The sequence below is a fragment of the Suricata suricatta genome, chromosome 10 (genome assembly GCF_006229205.1).
Source record: "Suricata suricatta isolate VVHF042 chromosome 10, meerkat_22Aug2017_6uvM2_HiC, whole genome shotgun sequence".
Classification (NCBI taxonomy): Eukaryota; Metazoa; Chordata; class Mammalia; order Carnivora; family Herpestidae; genus Suricata; species Suricata suricatta.
In genome coordinates, this window is record NC_043709.1 from 82,487,821 (window position 1) to 82,513,758 (window position 25,938).

The 25,938-nt window shown below is 34.4% G+C and overlaps 1 protein-coding gene across 4 annotated transcripts in view; it reads left to right on the forward strand.

Annotated features, from left to right (window-relative positions):
- SOX5 (SRY-box transcription factor 5) overlaps positions 1-25,938 on the forward strand; it is a 398,183-nt gene that overhangs the window by 315,584 nt on the left and 56,661 nt on the right. Inside the window, exon 9 of one of the 4 annotated variants that reach the window (XM_029955693.1) lies at positions 12,789-12,935. The exons of the other annotated variants lie outside the window; for them this stretch is intronic. Within the exon in view, the coding sequence (XP_029811553.1) occupies positions 12,789-12,935 (147 nt within the window). The remainder of the gene's footprint in view (positions 1-12,788; positions 12,936-25,938) is intronic. 4 annotated transcript variants of the gene reach the window in all.

Below are 25,938 nucleotides of genomic sequence, written 5' to 3' on the forward strand. Positions count from 1 at the left end.
GTATTGGGATCAAACGAACAATGATTTCACAATTATAAACGTAGTCAAAGATAAGCGTTTGCTTTAGAGGTCTTTCTGGTAATACTCAGCTTTCCTATAGTAAAACAAAATATGTGATAACAACAGACTTTTCCTCCCTTGGTAAATAAGCATTTCTCCTCTTATTGTTACTTTGAAAGAAATTTCAGCAGTGTTTTTTTCTCCCCCATAAATTATACTAATTAAAGCTATGAGGATAGTCACGGATACATAAAAGATTTGCAGACCTTTCCAGCCAGTGTCCCTTTTACCTTGCCAAATGGAGATGTATTTACTGGTTAGTGACCTCAGGAAGAGATGCAGAGCGTTCATCCTCCCACAGTCACGAGCCGAAAGTCTGGAGCGGCATAAAAAGGGTCAATCGAATAGGTCATACATCATATGGGGAGGCAGATGTTGGAACATATTGTCATGGATTACTGTGCAGTACATGAAGATGGCTTGAGGAGTAGAAAAATCAAGGAGGGAGTGAGAGAGATAAACTATCTGTTGGTGTTTTCTCGCATGACTCTCGCAAATATATCTGGATCTTTAAGGAACAGCTTCAATTGTAAAAGTCAAAATGTTTTTTCTAACTGTTCAAGATTTATTGGTGTCTAACAAAATGAAGAAAGCTTTTAAAATCCAGGACATTTGAAGCATCTCTTATTTATTCGCTTTGGTATCTGCAGTGTGACAGAAACAGCTTGAGAGCATCATACCTGTGAAAAAGGTCTTACAATTTAAGTAAGTTCAAATGTGTTCTTTAATTTTTATCAAGATGCCATCTTCACACCCTATCAACACTCCACCCTCATTGATAGCTTCGTATTCCGTCCAAGTATCACATGAGTGGGGCTGAATTTGGAATAAAGTAATAAAGATTGTCTGTGTATTACTAACATTTGGTGATAGCAGCTTTACATATATAACATGACAGCATCTGTACATGTCTTCCTGAGAGCTTTTTAACGGTAAAACTGCACGCTAGCCAGACATAGTGTTTTACTTTTGTATGCCAGCTTTTCCAAGGCGTATCATCCAGGAGTGATCTTTTTTTAAGGAGGTGTAGGTCACAATAGCAGAAGTCTCTGCCGTGGAGCCCAACCAGCCAGCCTCTTGTTTCCTCAGACATGCTTTCCACACGGCTCCCCTGTTTTTTCAAAAAGCAGAAAAATTCTTCTCTGACGTGGATAATATTTATTTTTCCCTTGTGTCTTGCCCCACCCCCCATCTTGAACTCACCTCTAGATGTCAGTTGGCCATCCAGCCTTTTGGAGGCTTTGTCCACTTAAGTCATTTCCTTGTGTAACCTGATATTGAAACTCTTATGTTCCAATACCTTCAACTTCATCATTTGTTTAAACTCTGCACCCTTGATATACTAGCTATTAATTATTCTCCATTTGGGCAAATCTATAGTAAGTCTGAGTTTACTTACTCTTTCAGTTTGATACATTTCTTTCTTGCCCTAAAGTTTCCTTAGGAATTTTGTCCAAATACAGCAGATTGTGGATCTCTCACATTGTGTATACTTACTTGAACTTCCTTTTCCAAGTGACTCTACTTCCTGGTATACCCAGATTGTCACTCCCTTCTCTCCCTGGGGATAACCTCCCCAACTGGAACTCTATAAACTAGTTTTAAGTGAAAACCCTTCCTACATGCAACTAGGCACCCTCCCCCTCCCCCAATCACCTTCCTCTTTGGACTGTAGAAATGAGGGTGAACCCCCACTCCACTTCTAGGGATTAACCACCAGGGAAGTTAGGAAGGAACTCTAACCATTTACTCCTTACCCCAAGAGTTTCACCCTCACAGACTTGACCAGGAAAAGAATCTCAGTCTTGAGAGCAAGCCCTAACTGTTGAGTCTTCATTATTTCCAGAAGTCACCTTAGTGGTTACTAAAAGTCATCAGCTTTCAGAGCTCTCTCTACCATGATAATATTCCTTGATGGGGATAAAAAGAATAGTCTTTCACAACCATTATTGTACTTCTCTATTAGGATTTTTTGATACTTAAGGGATAAAAACTTATCATTATGTAAGCATATACAAATTATATGAGGGGAAAATATGTTTAAATATATTACTCTTGTATTGTCATTTTATTGTGTATCATTATGAACATTTTCCTAAAAGCTATACACTGCTATTAAACTGGACCTTCACACAGTTTCTCTGGTAGGTTTTATACTTTACAATCAAGTTTGAATATTAAGAACTCTTACAACTAATCATAAGACAACTCATTTTTTAAAAAAAGCAGAAGACCAAGCAATCATTTTTATCATAGAAGACATAGAAGTGGCCAAGAAGCACATGAGAAGATGCTCAATGATCTTAGTCACTCAGAAAATACAGATTAAAACTACAATGGATACCATTTTTCTCTTACTAGGACAATTATAGTCATAAAGATAGACAATACCAATTACTGATGATATAGAGAAACTGGGATCTTCATAACACTGCTAGTGGAAATATAAAATGGCTCAGCTACTTTGGAAAACTTTGGCAGTGTCTTAAAAAAGTAAACCTAAACTTAAGCTATGACTCAGCAAATCGAATCCTAGGAATTAGATAGTCAAGAGAATGAAAACACACAAACACTTTGTACTGGAGTTTTCAATAGCAGGATTATTCATAATAGCCTAAAATTGGAAACAATCCATATGTCCATCAGCTGGATAAATGCACACACAAATCTGATCTATCCATCCATTCAGCAAGACAGTGGAGCAGACTGCTAATACATGCTGCAACATGGAGGGACCTCAAACTCTTACACTGTGTGAAAGAAACCAGATCTCTTTTTGTTTAGTCTCTTCTAGCATTGCTCCAATAGTGGTGACTGTAAAATAGAATAACCTCACATCCTGCCTAGGAGAAGTAGAATGAACACGTTCTTTTATTTTATAAAGGGAAGGGGAGAGCCTCTGTATTAAAAAAATGCCCTGTGTGGTATATGGAAAAGTCTTAAATACTTATCAATATATTTTTTTCAGTCGATTTAAAGGTTAACACTATAAATTTGTGTGTTATGTTTACTCTGCCTAGAATATCTTTCTAACTTTATCTTGGACTTCCTTAAAAGCTCATGTCTAGCATGGCTGGTAGCCATGTCACATCTTGGACCCTATTTTAGCAGCCATTTGCAAGTGAGTCACAGACAGGAAATTTAGGCCATGTAGGACCAAAGCCAAGTGTCTTCTCTTGAATGGCGCTGGGGACAGGAAAAGAAGGAGTGCAGGCTGTGGGCCCAACATGGAGCACAAGGAGATCAAGAATCTAATTCAAACTTGCCCTCCATATAATTTGTGTGGAAGTGGGGGAGAGAATATGCATAACATAAAATTTACCATTTTAGCCATTTTAAAAGGTACAGTCTGTAGCATTACGCACATTTACATTGTGATGCACCCATCACCACCAACCATCTCCTGAATTTTTATCTTTTCAAAATGAAATTTTGTACCCATTAAACAATTAAGTGCATTTCCTCACCTCACTCAAGTCTCTGGCGATCACCATTCTTTCTGTCTCTGAAACCGACTACTCTAGACACCTCATCTTGTATTAATGGAATAATAGGTATTTGGTCTTTTATGACTGGCTTATTTCATTTAGCACAACATAATGTCTTCATGGACCATCCATGTCATAGTATGTGTCAGGATTTATTTTGTTTTTCTTTTTTAACGTTTATTTATTTTTGAGAAAGTTGGAGCCCACAAGAGGTAGGTAAGGGGGCAGAGAGAGTAGGAGACAGAGATCTGAAGCAGGCTCTTAGCTGATAGCAGTGAGACTGACATGGGGCTTAATTCACAAACATGAGATCATGACCTAAGTGTAAGTTGGACTCTCGACCAACTGAGTCACCCAGGTGCCCCAAAATTCCTTGTGTATTTAAGGCTGAATAATATTTGTGTATCCATCCCTCCATTGATGGGCACTTGGATTTCTTCAACCTTTTGGCTCTTGCAACTAATGCTCCTCCGAACATGGGTATACAAATATCGATTACACTCTCTGATTTAGTTATTTTGTGTATATACCCAGAAGTGGGTTTGCTGGATCATATGCTAATCCTATGTAGTTTTTAGAGGAACTACCATACTATTTTCCATACTGGCTGCACCATTTTACATTTCCACCTGCAATCAACAAGGTCCTGATTCTTACACATTCTTGCCAACATTTGTTATTTTCTAGTATTTTTGTAATAGCCATCTTTGTGGTTTTCATTTGCATTCTGGTATTTTGAAGGTATGTTTGTCAGCGTGGGGGAATGAAACATTTTATTAAATACTTCATTAGCTTAATTTGTAAATTGTAAGTTTTTATAAGTTTGCCATGTGAGTTTCTCTTTGCACTTTTGCCCTGACATCCAGCAAATTTAAGACCTATCCTATTTTTCTTGCAATATACTTGGATAACATCAGAAAGAAGAGCTGGCAATGTTAGGGAAAGAAGTCCATGTTTAAACTCAAGTTGCTTTGATAATTTTCTATGAAGAAACATTATGAAAAATAATGTGCAATGCAAATTTATTCACAATGAAACATGCTGATATGTTTTGAAAGATTTTCTCCAGTACATTAGTTTCTCTTTAAACTCCACATTTAAGTTACATTAAGAAGCTGAAATTAAGCTATAAAGATAACACTTATGGAGCCTTGAAATTGCTTTCTGAATTTTTTCCTACAAATATTACTCCTTGTTTCTGCCCTTAAAAAAACAAACAAATGCTTTTCTTACATATCAGATATACATCTTTTAAGTTTGATTTACACTTGAGAGAGAAGTACACATTTTCCTATTTTTTAAATAATTATAAATGACAACACATACATTTGAAAAGCTCTAAGTAGTTAACACATTGTATGTATGTTAGTTTTTGTTGCCAGATTTTAGTCCCTGCACTTAAGATTAAAGTCTTCTACCATTTTTGTATGTATATTTGAACTTCAAGGGACTATTAATCAGGGGGGTTTTAGTTCTGTGATGTTCTTTTTAAAAACTTATACATGTCTGTGTATGTGAGAGCATTCAGAAGTGACTGCTGCTTATTTCTGAGGTAGGGCTTTCTTGGCCCTCAGGGCTGATTAAAGGACTTCAGTGTTCGTCCCATTGCCTATTTATATTCTTAGGGTAAATTAAAAATGTATTGGTCTCATTTGATTAAATATTTAAATATGTAAAATTCAGTTATGTAATATACCTCTTTTTGCTCTCTTTTATGTATTGGTGTTTGCATATTTCATTTGGAGAAAATGATTCTACTTATAGAAATAATTTTAAACAATTAATTTAGTAAAAATTATATGAAATGGTTGTGCTGTCTGTTAACACTCCTCATTCAGATAATGGCAATGTAAGCGTTTACAAATTTACTTAAAGAATCAGTATGTTTTACTACATAGCATTTAGGAAAGACAACACTTTCAATCATCATTTTTTTTCTTTAGATGCTTTTATTACTTAACTCTCCTACCTTATATGCTGAGGTTTGTGATTTGGAGAGGAGAGATGTGGGGAGTCAGAGAAAGGGAGAATAGAGGCGGAGAGAAAATGGTGAACATTTCTTATTTTGCTTATTTTGCTTATTTTTCCAATAAGAATGTCCCCATGTTTTAATCCAGGCGTGCAGTAAAGGAAGGTAAGATAATTGGATAAAAACCATACACTGTCATTTGCTACCAGCTCCAGAGAAACTGCCAGTATGGTTTAAGATTGCTTGGGCACTCAAAAGGGAGATCTGATAATAGATCCCATTTCAAATGAAATTTAAACGTTGAGGGGCACCTGTGTGGCTCAGTCTGTTGAGCGTCTGACACTGGATTTTGGCTCAGGTCATGATGCCAGGGATATGAAATTGAGCCCCATATTGGGCTCTGTGCTGAGCATGGAGCCTGCTTAAGATTCTCTCTCTGCCCCTCCCCCTGGCTCGTGTGTGTGCTCTCTCGCTCATGCTCTCTCTCTTAAATAAAAAATGAAGAAAAAAAATAAAATTAACCAAGAAAAAAAGGATCTAACCAAGATCAAAGGACCTCTTGGACTAACCAAGAGGAAAGGATCCCAAAGAACATCTTCTAACGACCATGGCCCCTGCAAGTACTTTTTTATTCTCTGAATAATAAATATTTAGGATTCAGTGAGTAAATAGTGTATATCTCTTTATCAGAAAGAAGGCATTTCCTATTTGTCTTTTCCAAAACCGCTACAAGCATCTATATGCTTAAATGTCTGACTCTATTTTTTTTAAGATATTAACTTTTCCTAATAATCTTTATCAGTTTTTTTTGGTTCACAATTCCACATCGACTTATTCATTTACTGTTATAATCATGGTTACAGTAAGTGTGTTATACTATATTTTGTTCCTATGCTGATAAGATTTTGAAATGCATTGTTTCTTTGTCCGTGTAAGTAAATGAAATAAATGGATGAATGGGAAGTTGTATAAACATCACTGTTGCGTCTTTTCTCTAATTCCTCAAGTAGTAAAAACACTGCCATTTCCTTCCAGGTTTTCAAAAGGTCTTTCACAAAAAGTTATTAAATATATATTAAATACATACCAGAGATTGATGTTTGTTGAAAATTAATGGTATTATTTTATGCAGTTCATCTATGCTTTTATTCATTTATACTTTTCCTTGCCTTTAGGACTTCCTGAGAAAGTGCTAAATAATAGAGACAAAACCCTTGCCTTCAAGGAGTTTACTAGTCAGTAAATGATTTGAGGGACCAACCAGTGATAGATATTTCTGTCAGTGCATAATAGTTCAATCCAAATACTCCAGATGGTAGTTAGGCCCTACGGTTGCAGCAATTGGAGAAGTTGTAATTTTAACAATTTGGGAAAAATAACCTATTATGAAAAGGTAGCAAAATTTTACCACCTCAAAGAAGAAATGAAATAGTCTACCTTAGACTTTAAATAGTCTGTTTTATGGAATTTCTCCATCCCTTTCACTGAGTATTAACTGCTAGCTTCAGATAGCTGAGTAAACATGGTACCTTCGTAAGAAAATATAATTGTATCTACTGGTGGCTTAAAGGCCAAGTTGTCCAAACACAACTGTACTATTTTCCCTGAAATTAGCAACAGTTCATTAGCACAGGTTAAAATATCTGTTAATTATCATCCTATCAGATTTTTGTTTTGACCCCACACTGTAGCTCAACAGGAAGAATGCCTACTAATGAAATATCAACCCAGTGCTTTGGTACATGTGGTGCATTACAGGAAAAAATAATACTGATTAAGTTAAGATAAATATAAGTCAAGGTCATGTTATTATAGATACAGTACATCATACCCTTAATATTTAAAAAGAAAAAATTAATAAGCTATACTTTCAGGGAAGTAGATGGAATGAGTCTAGCATTTTCATTATCACAATACAAACTATAGGAAAATCTGTGTGTTAGTTCTTTTTTTCTTTTTTCAAAAAATAAAGAAAATACATGTATGTATTTTAGCTGTCTAACAAGATACTATAATGACTATATACACAAATGAGAATATATGATAGGTGAATACTTACATATTATATAAAATAAAGACTATATAAAGTATACTATTCATTCTGTTCTTCTGTTTCATTTTTCTTTTGTTTTTCCTAGTTACTTTGTAGTCACTTATGTGCCCACTAGGCTATGAACTTGGTGTCATTTTTTTCATCTTCATTTCCACAACTGTTACTTCAACTCAAATTATTATTAAAATGTTCATTACTGGGCCACCAGAGTGGCTTAGTCGGTTAAATGTCTGACTCTTGGTTTCAGCTCAGGTCATCATTTCACGGTTTGCCAAGTTCAAACTCCGTGTCAGGCTCAGCACAGAGCCTGTTTTGGATTCTCCCTCTTCCTCTTTCTTTGCCCCTCCCCTGCTTGTTTGTGCTCTCTCTCTATATATATATATAGATATATATCTATATATCTATATATATATCTATATATATAGATATATATAGATAGATATATATCTCAAATAAATAAAAAGTTATCACTTCTAAATTTGATTAACTTCATAACTGATACTTTGTCTTATCTTTATTCTAGTTAGAAACATCACATATATTGCTTTCAAACATCCAGTGGCTTTCTCTTGCCTTCATACAAAATTTAAATTCTTTGTCTTTATTTCAAGATCTTCTATAAGGTGACTTAGCCCCGGGGTATGCATTCAATTAGTCACTGTCTTTTCTGCCAGGAACTGTTCTACACCATCCTCTGTATTCCTTTTGCACAACTACCTCATTCCTGCTCCTTTGCCTTTAAACTGTTCTCCCTTCCTAGAATGCCACCTCCTTTTTTATTTCTAGCTTAGCTACATCTCTTCTATGAAAACATGAGATCGCACTGACTCATTTCCTTTCCCTTCACAACTTTAAAAGTGGCATACAGTTATAGTACACTTATATGCTCATTGTTTTATGTTTATCAATCTTGATTTATAGAAAAAGCTATGCTTATACATTGTTTGTATCTTCCAGTGTACTAGTACAGTCCAGAGTATATAGTAGGAAGTCAGCACATATATATTACCTTGTGAATTTCTTTATTGGTACAATTACATACTTATGGACACATGAGCTCCAAGAAGACACTAGGAAATCGGTTGATAGATTTTACTGATTGTATAACTTTTTACCTTATATGATTTTTATTTTATATGATTTTTTTCCTTAAAAAAATCATTGTCTGAAGTAGGTATAGGGATAAAGGAAGAGAAACGGAATAAAAACACAATAGCTTAAGTAATATAAAGGGTTGAAAACCTAATGATCTGTGAAGTAGGGGAATTTTAGAGATTAGAACAAGAGTTTCAAGATAAAAGTAACGTTATTCTGCAAGGCAAGACAGTTTTTGTTAGTCTAGTTAACCTCATGAAATGAGTGCTCCCTTTAAGCTTTAGCTTTTTATGTTTAAGATCTCTCAAATTGTTTCTTATGTTTAGAACAACTTAACTGTTTTCCATAAAAGTATATTTATCATAATACATCATATGTAATTCTGATTTTATCTTGTTTTATCTCTATTCTTTTAACAAAAAATGTTAGCCAGGCTTTTGTTTGAAGGATTTATATAGTTACTATAGAGATACGGGTGCCTGGATAGCTAGTCAGGTAAGCATCTGACTCTTGGATTTAGCTCAGGTCATGATGTCACAGTTTGTGAGCTTGAGCCCTGTATTGGACTCTGCGCTGATAGTTTGGAGCCTGTTTGGGACTCTCTCTATGTCTCTCTCTCACTCTCTTTCTCTCTCTCTCCCTCTGTCTCTGTCCTTCCCCTGTTCATGCTCTCTTTCTCTTTCAAAATAAATAAATAAACATATGGTATCTGTCCTTCTCTGCCTGACTTATTTCGCTTAGCATGACACCCTAAGTTTAATTACATGAAATAGAAGTTGGTGTTTTGATTTTTTACTTTGCTTTTCTGTTTGGAGTGTCATTGTAACTACTGTATTGTAAACGATGGGAAATAATTGCATATGTTAAAAAAAATAAATTGTGTTATATTAAAAAAATTTAAAAAAAAGAACGGTAAAAATAAATAAATAAATAAATAAATAAGCTTAAAAAAACATATGGATGCACAATTAATTATGAGGCAGCATCTACAGTGGGGGAGTGGGCTCTGTAAGTTACAGGATGCTTGCTACTCAGATGGCCTCCAGTTGCCACTAGATCCTGTGACCCTTCCCTCTCAACAAGATCAGCCAGTGGTTCTGTGTTATTCTTCTTGGTTTTGCTTCAAGAACATGTAATATGTGAAGTGAAATATTACCTTGTTTTAAAATTAGATGCACATTTAAATTGCACTTGCATGGACAAGTGAACTTAATTTTTTGGGAGATTGAATTAAATCACAGCAGCATTTTTTTTTTTCTTTTTGGCAAGTTGCCCACCCTTACATAGTAGCCAGCTATGAGGAACACTGTCAGCTTCTTTAAAACTAAGAAATTTCCTTTTAACCTGTGAATTAGGTCCAAATTAGGACCCAGAAGTATTAAAATTTCTGATTTATTTTATCTGTGGAAATTTGAAGTGTTGTCGATCCTGTAAGACTTGAGGACTTTTTCATGCTTCTATAATATGACATAAATGTAAGAAGGACGTATATGTCACACAAAATAAAATGTATTGGAAATAGATATTTCCTACCTCCAAACATTGGTGAAGTAGGAGAAAGCCAAATATGAGGAAAAGGGCAATATGGGAGATTGAAAGAAATGTAGAGCTACCTGATGTTAGCCATACTCTGATTCACTAGTAGCTCCTGATATCTTCATCATAAATTACTTTAAATCTTAAATTGTATACAAGTACCAGTAAACTGAATGATACCATACTATTCTTTAAAAATATTTAAATGGGTCCACCTATTTTAAAAATGTAAGGTTTTTCCTTTTTCCACTCAAAAGTATTTCTTAGGACAGTTTAATTAAGATAAATGTTAGTTTTATATTTAAAAGGTAAAATCAATGCATTTATATGAATGATGAAAGAATGTTTATGATATTCTTTATTCAAAGTGTATGTCATCTCCAAGCTTTACATTCAATAAAGTGTTTCAGAGTATACTTATACTTGTATTTTCAATGGTAGCTCTTATACTTCTTTGCAAGTTGTGAGTCTGTCTATAGAGATTAATATTTGAACATTGCGTCACATTTTATGAGTGACTGGTCCATCCATTTAATTATCTAAATAACCCAAATAGTCAATTATTGTTTCAAATTATGAAATCTTTAATAATTAAATTACGTTTTTGAATAATTATTTTTTTCACATTTGTTGATCTACAGATGTTAAAATGTTCAATGTCAATCTTTAAGAGTTATGAAGCTATCCTACATTTAGTGTATACTAAACCAGTAGTATGTATTGTTAACCTCTAGGCATAATACCCACTGGAATAAATTTTAAAGACAAGGATATAATATATAATGCAGTATTACATTTATAATACATACTATAGCAATCCAGACAATGTTTTAAAATATTCTTTAATTCAGTATATGTAACTTAATACATGTATTTTACAGGACAAAATTTAAACTTGCAAAGTGGTATTTTGGGATATTGGTTGTTTTCTTAATAACTGTTTCTCCATGAACAGTTTAGGGTGAGGATAGAAAAAAACTACTTTTTTGAATTGTAGGATATAACACAAAGGTTTTTTTTTAATATAGTTTATTGTCAAGTTGGTTTCCATATAACACCCAGTGCTTATCCCAACAAGTGCCCTCCTCCATGCCCATCACTTACCATTTTCTCTTCTCCCCCAACCCTATAAGCCCTCAGTTTGTTCTCAGTATTTAAGAGTCTCTTATGGTTTGCCTCCTTCCCTCTCCTGAACTATTTTTCTCTTTCCCCTCCCCCGTGGTCCTCTGTTAAGTTTCTCCTGTTCCACATATGAGTGAAAACATATGGTATCTGTCCTTCTCTGCCTTATTTCACTTAGCATGACACCCTCAAGGTCCATCCACATTGCTACAAATGGCCAAATTTCATTCTTTCTCATTGCCATGTAGTATTCCATTGTATATATAAACCACATCTTCTTGATCCATTCATTAGATGATGGACATTTAGGCTGTTTCCATGATTTGGCTATTGTTGAAAGTGCTGCTATGAACATTGGGGTACATGTACCCCTATGAATGCAAAGGTTTTTCAACACAAGTATGGGAAATGGATCAATTCTGATCCTTAAAAAATATATAAACTCCCAGTCATTGTGTTATTTTTTTCTCACTTACTGAAATAAAGAATAATATAATCATTCCAACACACACACACACACACACACACACACACACACACGCATACCTTTTCCATCCAGATCTTAAAATTTTCACAAATTGATAAATGGAGATGAAAAGAGAATTAATCTAGATATTTGATGTCACTATTTGAATCTAAAACAGTTTCTCCTTGTTTTAAGATGCTATATCATGACAATTATTATCAAAGTGAAATTTTCTTTTTATTAAATTAATTTGTTGAAAAATATCTTACTGGTTGTTTAATAAGAATTACTATGCAGTGGCTTAGTGAAAGAGTGCAGGTTTTAGACAGTATTCCTTAAAACTCTAATCCTCAAGATAATTTCAGGTTTGTCTGTGTTTATATATCATGACATAAAGTGGACTTCTGGCAAGCATCCAGTTAATTTTATCAATGTAGGTAGACTGACCAGATAATGTTCTTCAAATACCCTCCTTCCATTCCCTCTCAATGGCTTTTTTGTATTTCTATACAACTAATGATTAGAAAAAGTATTGTTACAGGTGCCCATTTCAACATGTAAAAAAAAAAAGAACCAACATATAGAAAGTAAGAAAATTACTTTGTATATGAAGCTACATTCTTTTGTAACACACTGTGTACATTTTAAAATAGAGCAAAAAGAGGTCTTGACCAAATATTATGATATACTTGTCTTCCCTAGCCATTGAGAAAGAGTAAACATGAATGACTGTTATTTGTTTGGAGTCCCTGGACATCCTAAAGCTGAAATCTCTTATATGTGATATCTGTCATTTCTCCCCAGAGAAGTAAGTCATGGAAGTTGAGATGACAATTTCTTTCTTTAAATGTTCCAGGGCAGTAAACAAGAATACTCACAGGAAAACTACCACATCTGAATATAGATACTTTCTGAGAGGTGCATTTATTTTATTACTGATAGTCATTTTTCTCTCTCTCCCTCTCTCTTTCTCTCTCTCTCTCCCCGTTTCTTCTGTAGCAGTTATATGCTGCCCAGCTAGCTGCAATGCAGGTATCTCCAGGAGGAAAGCTCCCAGGCATTCCCCAAAGCAACCTCGGTGCTGCTGTATCTCCTACCAGCATTCACACAGACAAGAGCACAAACAGCCCACCGCCCAAAAGCAAGGTACCCTTTTGAAGAAGCTACATGTCTTGCCATTTACAGTTTTATTTTTCATTCAATGACATTTATTGAGTATCTATGATCTACCAGCAATCAGGTTAACCTCTGGGTCTTGAAGGAGGTAAGAGTCTAAGAGGATCAGTAAGGGTCAATAACATACATTTATCAAGCCATTCATTTATTCAAGAAACATGCATTGATAGCCATCGTTAGAAATGTGAGTGATGCACAAATAAATAAGATATGCTGTATTCAAGTAGCTTACAATTTATCAAATAGATACCCATACTCTATGAAACAAAGCTTTATAAAAAGTTACAGATAAAGTGCATTAGAAGTTATTAGGATAAACATGCTACTTTCAATGAAAGATCCTGGGAGAGTTTTCCTTAAAATGGAGGAACTAAAGTAGACCTTAAAATATGAATAAAGATAGGGCATACAGAAAATTTTTTATTTAAATATCAATAACTGCTATAATGTGCTGCAGTGTGGATATAATTTTAGATATAGCATCCACCCAATTTTCATGAAAGATATGAAGATAATAATAGTGTTAGAAGTAAGACTATTTAGAAATACTTCTCTTTTGGGAACTAAGGAAACATTTATTGAGACAGCATGGACAAGGATTGACTGGAAGAGGATTCAAATAGTTTACTGTCTTAGAAGAGAGAAGCAGAAAAATTTGAAACTGAAATATTTTTGTGTTTGTAAGACCCTCAACGTCTTAGATGAGGATATGTGAATATATTATTCTTTCTGTGAAAGAAGACAGAAGAGTGACCATAAAGTATTTTTTCCTGAGATGACTCAGGGAAATAACAACATATATTTTCTATTAGAAAATGTTATGTAAAAAAACTGATACAGTTAATTTACCCCCAAAATAACAACTTTTGCTGAATTAGCTAGAATATTGTTTGTCTTATCCGTTTCCCAGATGCCGTATTGGAAATACTGGAAAGAGTAACAGGGAAGGAATGGTCTCAACAGTTGAAAAGAATACACAGAGAAAAGAATTTTCTATGTTCTGAAAGGGAGAAAAACTCGAAGACTTTATTTTTAATCCTGTGCTAGTACCCTGACAGGTGCCTTTCACAGTTAACATTATTAATTCAAAAGGTGAATTGAGAAAGAGAAGGATCAGTTGGGAAGGTGTACTCCAGCCTCCATCTTCCCGAAAACTCTTAATGGCCTTTTCCATATTATTAAGAGGTAAATACATTTGAAAGCACAATTTAACTGGACAAGGAACTTAGACCATAATTCACCTGCACTGTGTGCAAATATATAGTTCCCATTATTATATTAATGGCTGTGATATTGGGAAACGTAGAAGCACACTTTTTAAGAACTATTTCAGCTGGGTAATGGACCTTGCATATTCTGTGCCTAATGTACACCCAAGATCTGCTCTGCTTTTCTTTATAATCAGTGTAAAGCATAGTTTTTAAAATGTGATAATAATTATAACACTTGTTAACTTAAATTTAATTTTAAGGCAGTGATATTTTGAGGTCTTCATGGACCAGCAATTGTCATATATAGCATGTATGGTCTAATTTTGAGTAAAATAAATAGCTGTAGCAGCATAGCTACCATCACACACAAATAATTCCATGAGGTATTATTCTCTGGATTTTTCCCTTCACTTATTAATGTGGTTTCACACCATGTTTCATAATGATGCTTGCATGAAGACATTTCATTTTATGATTTTAGACTATATAGTTCACTTGTAAATAACTAATGAGTTTTTTATTACCTCTAGATTAACTTTTTATCATTATTATCTTCTCCCCAATTTACTTACTCAAATAATCATGAAGCTTTTGATGTCGATCAGTCATCCATTTATGCATCTATTCATTCATTCATTCAATCAATCATCCATCCATTCAAGTGTTTACTGAGTAGTTGCTACAGCGATACTTTTTTGGTAACTGTGGCAAATACAAAAGTGTATGGTGGTTTGCTTTGCCAAGACTAGAACACTGCTTTATGAGTTTTTTGGTTCTAGACATTCACAGAACCCTATATAACACTATATAGCAGGTGCAAAGCAGACTTATTATCTATTTCAGTGACAATCTTCTGCACTTTCTATAGTTTCATAAACTTCCATTTTTTTGTACAAGTGAAAAAGTGGATTTGTTTCTATACCTATGATTATACATAATTTTAAAATATATTTTATGGCTTATCTTTAAAACTCAGTATAACTTTTTCAAAACTAGCCTCCTTGAATCTTCTGTCATGTCAAGTTTAAGACAATGGTAGATGTTGTGTTTCTTCCCATTTGCAATTGTGTAAAAGACATTAAAAGTTGAACCAACAGTAAAGTGCCTCTTTTTAGGTAATAACATGATTTAATAATAATATATTCTTTCTCTGCTCAGTGTCCTCTAGCACACTGTCTACAATCACTCTTTTTGTCAGAAAAAATGTCTTAAATGTGCTTGTATTTTAGCTCAGCAGTAAAGTTTAGTGCATTAAAAATAGTCAGACCAATAAATATCACTGTTATTTTAATGAAAAACATGGCCAAAAAGATACAACCAATAGTAAATAGAGGACCCATTTCAGTGCATGAATTTAGTTCCTTGCAGTGTGAAACTGACATTTATACATGGCATAAACATTTTCACTTCACATAGCTGTTTTATTTATATAGAATAAATATAGCTATCATTTAGTGTTCTATTTATATTTTTAAACAATCAATTCTTAGTATCCTATAGGCATTTTCTGCATGTTTTATTGGTGAATTTTTATGTCTATTTTACTATAAAATAGAATTATTTTATCAATGGACTTTATGTGTCTGTATACCTACCTGGCGTAAACCAAATTGATGTTTTATGTTGAAGGTATATTTATTGTTTGGAACAATAGATTGTCAGCCACATCCAGGTGATGATGTAAAGAAAATGATCTTATTGGCAGCTGTCAAAAATCAACCGTATTCTCTGGGTTTTATTGCCTGCCCTTCTTCCTAGGTGTGCCTTTGCCTTTGACTTACAACTCTAGAGAAGGACACAAACAAAACTTATTTGCAATTTGCAAAAAAATGGAAGGGGGGAATCAAAAGGAGGGGGCTCCAAAAGACTGTAAAATTGTACAGCATGAGTCCTCTGATGCATGCTGTTTTCAATCTGCTGTGTGCCAGTTGGAGGCTTGGGGAGTGTGTGCGCGCACGAGAAAGGATAATGCTGAGAAATGATAGAGTGGCTGTGACCTCCAAGCTCAGCCTGGAAATCCAAGACATTGATTTCACTTAGCATTCCTGCTGAGAAATCTGGCGGAGTTCAGTTGTAATAAAAGAACAAGATTCTGTTCTAATGGTAATGGCGTATGACAGACATATCACTTTGTCTGTCCTCGGCACCAGAGAGAGGAGAATTGGAGAAAGGTCACCTGACCTGCCTGTGGTGTTGTACGAGTGCTGTCCTGAGCTTTGAACTGCTGCCTAGGAACATAATTATTTATAATATTAAATGATAAAGAAACCTTTAGAGGGTTCACAATGAACCTTTAAAAAAACTGCAAACAGGAATCATGTTCTGTAAATAGGAAAACACAAAAAGAAATCTGGTCTCTTCAAAATCTGCATTGGAGAATATGGGTAGTGTTGCTTGCTGAGTTATATGTCCTTGAACTTACTGCTTACGGACTGTTTTCATTAATACCTGACATATTGTCATTGGTTAATTTTTCTCTCTTTCTTTTTTTAATGCCTTGATAAGGCAAAAGCCAAGAAATCTATTTTGCCAATGATTAGAAAATTAAGGTCATCAGCAGGTTTTTTTTTTTTAATTTCTCAGGTGTTGCATAATAAAACCCTTTTAAATACATGTGCACTTGTTTCTTTAAAAATTAGTTTTTCTCCCCTCTGGATTCTACTCCAAAACCATTCTTTTTATTAAACAACAAAAAGAAGTATATTTAGCTCTTCAGAGATATTCTTGTAACTTATGTGTGTCCTCGTAGGTAGCTTATTGCTAAATATTGGAAAATAACTGAATGAAAGCATGAAATCATGAACCTCTGTGTAAAAGAGATCCCATTTAAAGGAAATTTTACAAATACTTTACCTTTCATATTAAGGAAAATTATTTAGTTAAGTTATCGTTTAGCCATGTTGGTCCTTGAATCTCATATACAGTATTGCTGCTCTGAATCTGTTTAAATTCCTTAGCAGATGTTTAAATTGATTTGTGTATAGTTTACTATCTTGTCACAGAATGGATTAATGTAGTAGTGACTTTCATTTTTACACCAACATATTCCCTTACTTAAATGACTTTCTGAACTATTTGTTGCAATCTTTTAAAAACCTAGATAGCCTTTCCAATGTGATAGTAACTGATCTCTTGATACCATTTGTTTTGTAAGAATAAATGATTTCCTTTAAAAATAATAGACACACTGTCAGCCTTAAAATAGTTATCTTAGGAGGAAGAATATTTGTGCTCAACTCCACACACCACTCACACAATTGTTGGTAATGAATAGACTTATAATTCCGTGTTACAAAGAAGTTCTTATATGTCATAGATGTGCTGACCATCTGAATTTTGCATCTTAAGTGATTTGCCATTGTAAAAGTAGCCACCTCCCGGGAAAATTATAAGAGCAACTTGCAAATACTATGAAATGTCTCTTGGCACTTGATGAAAACTTGTATATTGCCTGCAACAACCAAGAATAGTTAGTCTCAAAAGCCAGTGACAAGAAAGAATTCCTGGGTGCTTTTTTTTTTTTACCTTTGCTGTGACCCTAGTCATATTCCTCGGTCACAGTTGTGTCTCTATCAATGACAGGAGCACGTAAATTGTCTGAATCAATTCTTTTTTTGTTCTTTTCAAATACTTCTAGCAGTGATGTTCCCATTGCTCAGCAGTAGCACCTGGGAGTTATGACAAGGGAAAGAAATACTTTCCAACAAGGCAGAAACAGCCCTAGCCAGCTACTCAGACACAATCAGATTCTTTCAGCTGCAAATATCCCTATAAATATTGCTTCAAATTCAGAAGCAAGAAGCGAAGCTATATTGTTACCTGATCTTTTTTCACAAGTGCAGTAATGAATGGTGATCTTTTCTGATTTGGTGGCCAGTTGCTTGTGTTAGTGATGCCAGAATTGCCAATGTCTCTTATTAGACCACCTATTTTTTTGCTGTAATGGTACCAATCACATAGTTCTATGCTATCAAATAAGCATTACTTCAGTACACACTCATCTACAGGATAGAAATTTGTAGCTTAATACCATGAGTCACAAACCATGGTACACATACAAGATTAGCATTATGTTGGGAACATGAGAAATCCGAGGATAATCATGATTCATCTTAATTGAAAATTAGTTCTAACAGGAGATGTGGGAAATAAAGCTTTTTGCTAACTTTGAGATCGCGTTCTGTAATGCCATCTGGGGGAAAAGGCTGAGTACAAAAGTCCACACGCAGTGTAACCACAATCAAGTTGAAACACCACTGACACTATGAAAACATTATTTTTAATATTATGACAACACATTCTTTAAAGAGAAACCACACAAAGTGAAAGAGATTTTTTTTAAGTTTTAAATGGACCAGGAAGGACTAAGCCTTCACAGGAATACTTCCATGATGAAAAGTTTGAAAAATACTGTTCAATATAACTGTTGACTTTATTTAATATTTTTTTTACATTTTATCTGGCCACAAAACTTTTGAGCAGTAATAGTTGATAGAGAGGTAAATTCCAATATGTAAAATTCCTGGAATACTAGTATTTAACTTAGACCCTTCCAGGTCAAGATCCCGAATAATCATTGACTATCTGGGCTGGAATTGGTCTCTGAGTGTGGTATCTCTAAATAATCCAGAGTGCTTCACTAGTATTAATAAAAAGGAACTGCCACTCATCTGTAAATGTAAGATCAGATAAAATCACTGATCCATTGTGAAACCGTCGGACTTGGTACTTTTTACATACCTCATTTTTCCTAAAACTTCCGAACAGAAGAGGACATTAGCCTCAGCTAATTATCGCCACATTCAAATTGCCCTATTTTTATTCTTATGCTTTAAACACTGTCGGGCATATCAATTAAATGCTAGAATATCCCTAATACCTTGCTCTGTACAGCTGCTTTGTGTTTTGTTGAATAGCTATTGAACACCTCTCTCTCTGGTATTTCAATATCTGTGAAATAACAATTTTGTGAGCCTTTGAGATGTGATATGGATGTGTCATACTCAAGAGGTGAATTCATTTGAGAAGAATCACCCCATAGAGTTAAACTGTAAATGTACCCATTATCATTATCATCACTTCCTGGGAGGGACATATGTACAGTGAATGTAACAGAGTTGCCCTGTCATTTTAAATAAAATAGTTTTCTTTTTGCAGTCTCATGTTGCTAAACTGAAATACGTTAAATGAAGTGTTATCAACAGAACCCCTGTGATGAGCCTCCCCCTTTCCTTTTCATCTGTATCAGTTGACAGGAATCTCAAACAGCTAGGTCCTTAAACAGAGGCTTTTCTGAGCACACTGATATTAAATGTCCAGGTAGGTCATTTGGTGACCATTTGGTCTTATGATTCAGCAAATGAGGGGTTGATAACATACAGTACAAATTATAAAACAGTACAGTACAAAACAGTACAAACTCTAAAACAAAGAGCTAGACTAGTCATAATCATGGCGTTTTTTAAAAAGGCAAAATATTTGGAGGGTTTAGGTAGTGTTCTTTGAAATCAACTGGCCTCCCCTCTGTTCCCCAGGGTGCTGAGTTTGTTTTGACGGGAACCTTTCTGGAACACAGCAGCCAGCTCTGATGAGCCATGTCAAAGCTTTTTAATAATGCAAACCATGGGGAAAGCAGGAGGATGCTGAACATGTGCAGACACATGAAGATCCACAGAATCACATTTTCTAAATGAAAGTTGCCCTCGAAAATAGATCTAACCCAAAGAAGACACACCATCCAAAAAGCTGTGATTAAAGTATTTTAATTTTAAAACCAGGCAGTTAAAACCTAAATAGGGAGGGAAAACTGGAATACGAAAGATGTCTTTGTACAGGAGGAGGATCTAGACAACCTCAATGAACATCATGGCTAAAACGGGTAAATCTATGTCAGAGAGTAAGAAAGCAAAAGCCCACTTCTATGGTTCTCTTCCTTTTTAAGAGATCATTTATAATTTTGGCTTCCTAAAATGTATTTGAAATCAGTTCAAATCCTTTAATTTCTAATTTAAGTAAATGATCAGTGCCCCATTTGAGCTGATTATTGGCCCTTCTCCATCCCCCTAGGCCATACCTGTGTATTAGAACTATTTGGATAGAGAATTGAGAAAAGGACTGTCTAGACCTCAGATTTGACTCCCTCTGTATTTAATCAAATATATTCTGTCTATACATCTTTCTTATTCATAAATAGGAAGAATTTTAATGGTCTTTCTCACAGAGGTGCACCGAAGTATAGCTATGTTTTTATTTTCTTTATTTTTTTCATAATATTTTATTGTCAAATTGATTTCCATACCACACCCAGTGCTCTTCCTAGATATGTTTTTAAAAGAACAACAAATACCAATGTTCTATTTAGGTTGATGGAAAATGGGGGAGCCTGGGGCGCCTGGGTGGCTCAGTCGGTTATGCCTCCGGCTTCAGCTCAGGTGGTGATCTCACGTTCCTGGGTTCTAGCCCCACATCGGGCTCTGTGCTGACAGCTCAGAACCTGGAGCCTGCTTCCAATTCTGTGTCTCCCTCTCTCTCTGCCCCTCCCCACTCATGCTTTGTCTCTCTCTTGTCTCAAAAATAATAAACATTAAAAAAATTAAAAGATTGATGGAAAATGGTGTAAATACATATTCATTAGTTATGTTTTTTCAATAGATTTTTGTCTAGAGAGAACAAAGCATTCTACAATATTTTTAAACATTATAAAAATGGAGAATGAAAAGAAAACACAGTAATTAGATGTAGATGTTAAGAGTCAAAAAATTAAAGAGATTTACCACTCTAAGCTGAAGAAAAGTTCAAAGCCCAAAGTATTCAAAAGTGTCATTTATTTAACAAAAGGTATCAGGCATTTTATTTTTAAAAGTGTAGAAGCTTAAGTAAGGAGGAAATCCAGAAAGTATTCAGTCCACACACAATAACCTCTTTTAGAGGTCCCTTTGCTGCCACTCCATGAGGTAGCAGGATTTTATTCAGAGTAACTCTTAATGTCACAATGTTCTTATTTAAATAGAATTGTAATCAGCTTTCCAGGATTTCGACTTGTAGTTACACTGAATGACAATTGTATTTGTTAGTAGTCTTTCAGTTGCAAGTAATAGAAAACCCAACCCAAACTGGATCAAGTGAAAAGGAAATGTATTCACTCACATTAGGAAAAAAATAATTCTGACTACAGGTCTGGTTTAATCAGGAGCCCAAACAATATTGCATGGAAGTTTTTCCTATCTCTTAGCTCTGCTTTTTTCTCATTCTTCAAAGGACTGTTCCTTTTTTGGTGTTTTATATATGCTTACATCTATCATTCACTCAACAAGTATTCATTCATACCTATCGTGTGTCAAGTTCAGTGCAAGACAGTGGAACTACAGCTTCTATGGCTGTGAACAAAACAGTTTGTCCTCTTACAATCTTGCAGTGTAAGAGGAAGAGACAAACTATGAGCAAGTAAACAAATAGATAATTTCATATATTGGTAAGTGCTCTGAAGAAAATAAAACATGGTAAAAGATCAAGGTCCTGGGGATAAGCAAGGAAATCTTCTTGAGACAGATATATACAGGAAACCCTGTCCGACACTTAATTCATAAAAATGAAAATACGTGCAAAGGTCTAGGGAAAAGTTATTCCAAGTAGGAGGAACAAGCAATTGCAAAGACCCTAATATGTGAGTTTGGAAACTCAAGGTTTAGAAAATAGGCTGAAGTAGCCAGAATGCAGGAAACATAAGGGAGAATGCTAAGAAATGAGGTGAGAATGAGAAAGACCAGATAATGTACAACTTTTTCTTGTTCAGGGATTTAAGCTATATTCTAAGTTCATTCAATTTAAAGAAATAATATGTTTTCCATTTTCCATAAACTGTAAATTGTAATTATGTACTCATTGCCTTCCTTTCCTAGAGTACTGTTTTTGAGGCAAAGGAAAATTTTTTTCTTTTATCCTTTTGACCAATTAAGTAATAGTTTAAGCATCTCTACAATACTTCCCTAGAGATACTGTGGAATTTGAGACTCAATGAAATGTATTGGACCTTGCCATTGGAAAGACATGACATTTTAGTTTGATGAATGTCTACTAATTGCCTTTAATGTATCAGAGTCTTAGGAACCAAGGATACTGGCACATAGTTCAGACAGATCTTTGCCCTCATGGAGTGGAGTATATAGTGAGGTTTATGATGACGGATATACAAGTGGAAAAAGACAATTTTTTATAGCCTATTACGAGCAGCAAGTAAGTGCAAGGAGTATGGATGTAACCTGAAATATTCCCTGAGTTTTCTTCAGATCTACTTACTTTATCAGGGTTGTTTCACTAGTAATATCAGAAAAGACATACCCTTAATAGTACTTGTCACCACCTATATAAAGCAAATTACAAGGTTGAGTTTCTGGAGTGATATTTTGGTACTAACATATGAGTATTGATTCAAATGTAATCACCTAAAAATTATAATTACTAATTACTAGTGATCAGAAGAGTTTTGGGACTCTTATTTTACTTAATATCTTTTGATCATGTTAATGAACCACAAAGGAAAACAGACCCTAATTTCTAATTAGTCTGATTCTTGCTTTTGATATTTTTAAAAATGTTTGATTTTTACCCAAAAGTTTATAACCCGGTATGATTTCAACAGATCTGCCAAATGCAGCAGACTTTTAGCTAGCTTAAAAAAAATCAGTGAAAAATGTGCTGCAATCTCTTTTTTGTGCTACAATCTTAAAACAGCTACAAAAGGGTATTTTTAAATTATGAATAGCACCATTTTCATCATTAAATTAAACCTGCAATCCCCTGAATTGAATATTTTTGAGAGGATAACTTTCTTTGAAAATCTCTTTTCTCTCTCTTTCTTTTTCCTTTCCTTCATCTCTTCCCTTCTCTCTTCCTCTTCCATCCTTCCATGTCTCTAGTTAAAATTTTTATTAAAAAACACTTGTCAGATACACATGCAATGTCTCTATCTTAAAAAGAAAACTTGTGGGGCGCCTGAGGGGCTCAGTCGGTTAGGCCTCCGACTTCGGCTCAGGTCATGATCTCACGGTTGTGGGTTCGAGCCCCGCGTCAGGCTCTGTGCTGACAGCTAGCTCAGAGCCTGGAGCCTGCTTCAGATTCTGTGTCTCCCTCTCTCTCTGCCCCTCTCCCTCTCATGCTCTGTCTCACTCTATATCAAAAATAAATAAAACATTAAAAAAAACTTCTCTAAAGTTTCTGTAAAACTAAATAATGTGATTATTTTCTAAGTAAAAATTATGAGTGATAATTATTTTATGATTTATTTAAGGATGTACATTCATAATGCACTTAAATTCTATTTATTTTGGTTATAGTGAGTTTATATACCAAGTTCTACTAATATCTATACTATTGCATTATTCTACAAAGTGAGATTCTTTTTTAGTTACACCTATTTTCCCATTTTCCTAAGCACATATAATATGGATGTTGTCTTAATTGTGCCTAACAAGAAACAGAGACTATTTTAATCCAAAGCCTATTCAAAAAATTATGAGATAATGACATTCTCCACCATAATTTATATAGTTTTTCTTTACAGGCAATAATCAGCTGGAAAACACAGTCATTTTTAATTAGGGCTTTTTAAACAAAGACCAGAAAGTGTATGAACTGATTAGCATTAAATGTGCAAAAAAATGTCTTCAACAGATACACAGTGAGTGGTGTAATTCACATTAACTATGAATTATTATTTAGGGGCTGCTTAATATGACCAGGGAAATTTGTAAGCACACATATTCCTTACCTTATGTATCTTCAAGTTTGAGAGCATAGGAGACACAGAATAGCATTCAAAATATACAGCAGCTCTTTTTGTTGGTTTGTTTTTGGACCTAGGAAATCATTTTATGACTCTTCTTTTACTTAAAAGTATATTTGAAATTTTTCTATATCAAATAAATTTTCTCACTGAAATTTTAATCTTCAAAAGATTAAATTTTAAAGCACATTTGTAATGGCTCAGAATACTGAGTAGAGCTAAGAACTTGTTTAACAAAGTGCTGCCTAGGAAGGAGCATGCCTACCAGTGCAAGTGTCTAAATACCATGAACAGCTAGCAGTTTCCCTTACCTGAATCCTAAGGTGTCCTAAAGTTCTCATGGGAAAAATGTGCCCCTGTTCCAGTCCTGGACCTCCTTGTAGATAATATAATTGGATGCTTGTTAGAATTACACGCCCCTGCTTACAAGCTCTATGACTTACAGTCGCAATATTCCACAGCTTTTAGCCCTTGACTTCCAACAATGGACTGGCTAATTCCATTGAGTGACTTTTTCAGAACCCAACAGTTAAAAAAAAAAATACCCTTTGTGACTTTCATTTTTCAAAAGGAGAAAGAGGAGATCTCTAAATTTAGAAAAAACTGAAGACCAGAATTTTTATTTCAGAAGTTTTGCATTATGAAGGGGAAAAATATATATGCAAATAGATAAAAATTCATTTCCCCCAAATCGTTTGCCAGTACCATAAAATACTAGGAATCCTGCATTTTATAAAACCACAAAATATTTTTTAATTAAAACTCTGTTGTAGTTCTTTGCAAGACTAATTTTCAGTACTGAGATTTTGTATGAGACTTTCATTTAAATTAGGCCTTTCAATAGCCAAGTAATCTTATTTTCTTGTTCATTATATAATTTGAGCTGTTATGGTTTGTTGTACAATTTTGATGACTTTTGGCAGTGTAGATGTTTCATAAATAGGAGAAAAAGAAATTGAAACCAAAAATAGAAACGATGAAATACTGAAAAAAATTTTTCTCTTGTGGTATTTCCAGTAGCACTCAAAATAACATAAGAAAAGTATCTGTATGTATAAAAGCATTGTGACAGCAATAGGAATGTCCTTAAATAAGTACAGATTTGTGTTTTCTATACTTCTCTGTGTAACTCTTTTGAGGATCAAAGTTTCATTTTAAGTCGGCAGGAGCTCAATATTCAGGTCAATCCTATATAAATACAGGGCAAGACAAGAATTTTGGGTCAGCTGATGGAATTTTTAGTGCCAGTTTTCATGCAAATACTTCTGTCATTCATCTAAATATGATAATTTTGATCCAACTGGGTAATTTTTGTTTGGTTTTGCTTGGTTTTTTTTTTTCCATTAGCTTTCATATAGTTGCACTGAGGTAGAATTCTGATTATATCTGGGACTACAATTTATGGACTTGTAACAAAATAATTCAAAAATAGATAAGTTTCATAAGATTGATTATGTTAGATACACTTCCTTAGTACACTGAATTCTAAGTGTCTGGCCCATAGTAAACACTCAATAAATGTTCACAAGATTACATGTTTATATTCCACAACTTAATATTTTTTAATATGTATTTTTTAATGTTTTTTTTTTTTGAGAGAGAGAGAAACAGCGTGAGCAGGCAAGGGTCAGAGAGAGGGAGGCACAGAATCTGAAGACAGGCTCCAGGCTCTGAGCTGTCAGCACAGAACCTGATGTAGGGCTCAAACCTACTAACTGGGAGATCATGACCTGAGCCGAAGCCGGATGCTAAACCGACTGAGCCATCCAGGTGTCCCTACAACTCAATCTTAATAATATGAATTTAAACCGTAGTTATCGCAGTTTGTAATGTAGTTTTCACTATATGTTTATTTTTGCAGTTAAATTATTAATACCACATCATCTAATCAATGTGGGTAAGTGATTTTTTTTTTAAGTCAGTAATATGTGTTAGCCATTGTCAGGTGAACTTTTGGGCCTTTAGTGTACCCATATTATTT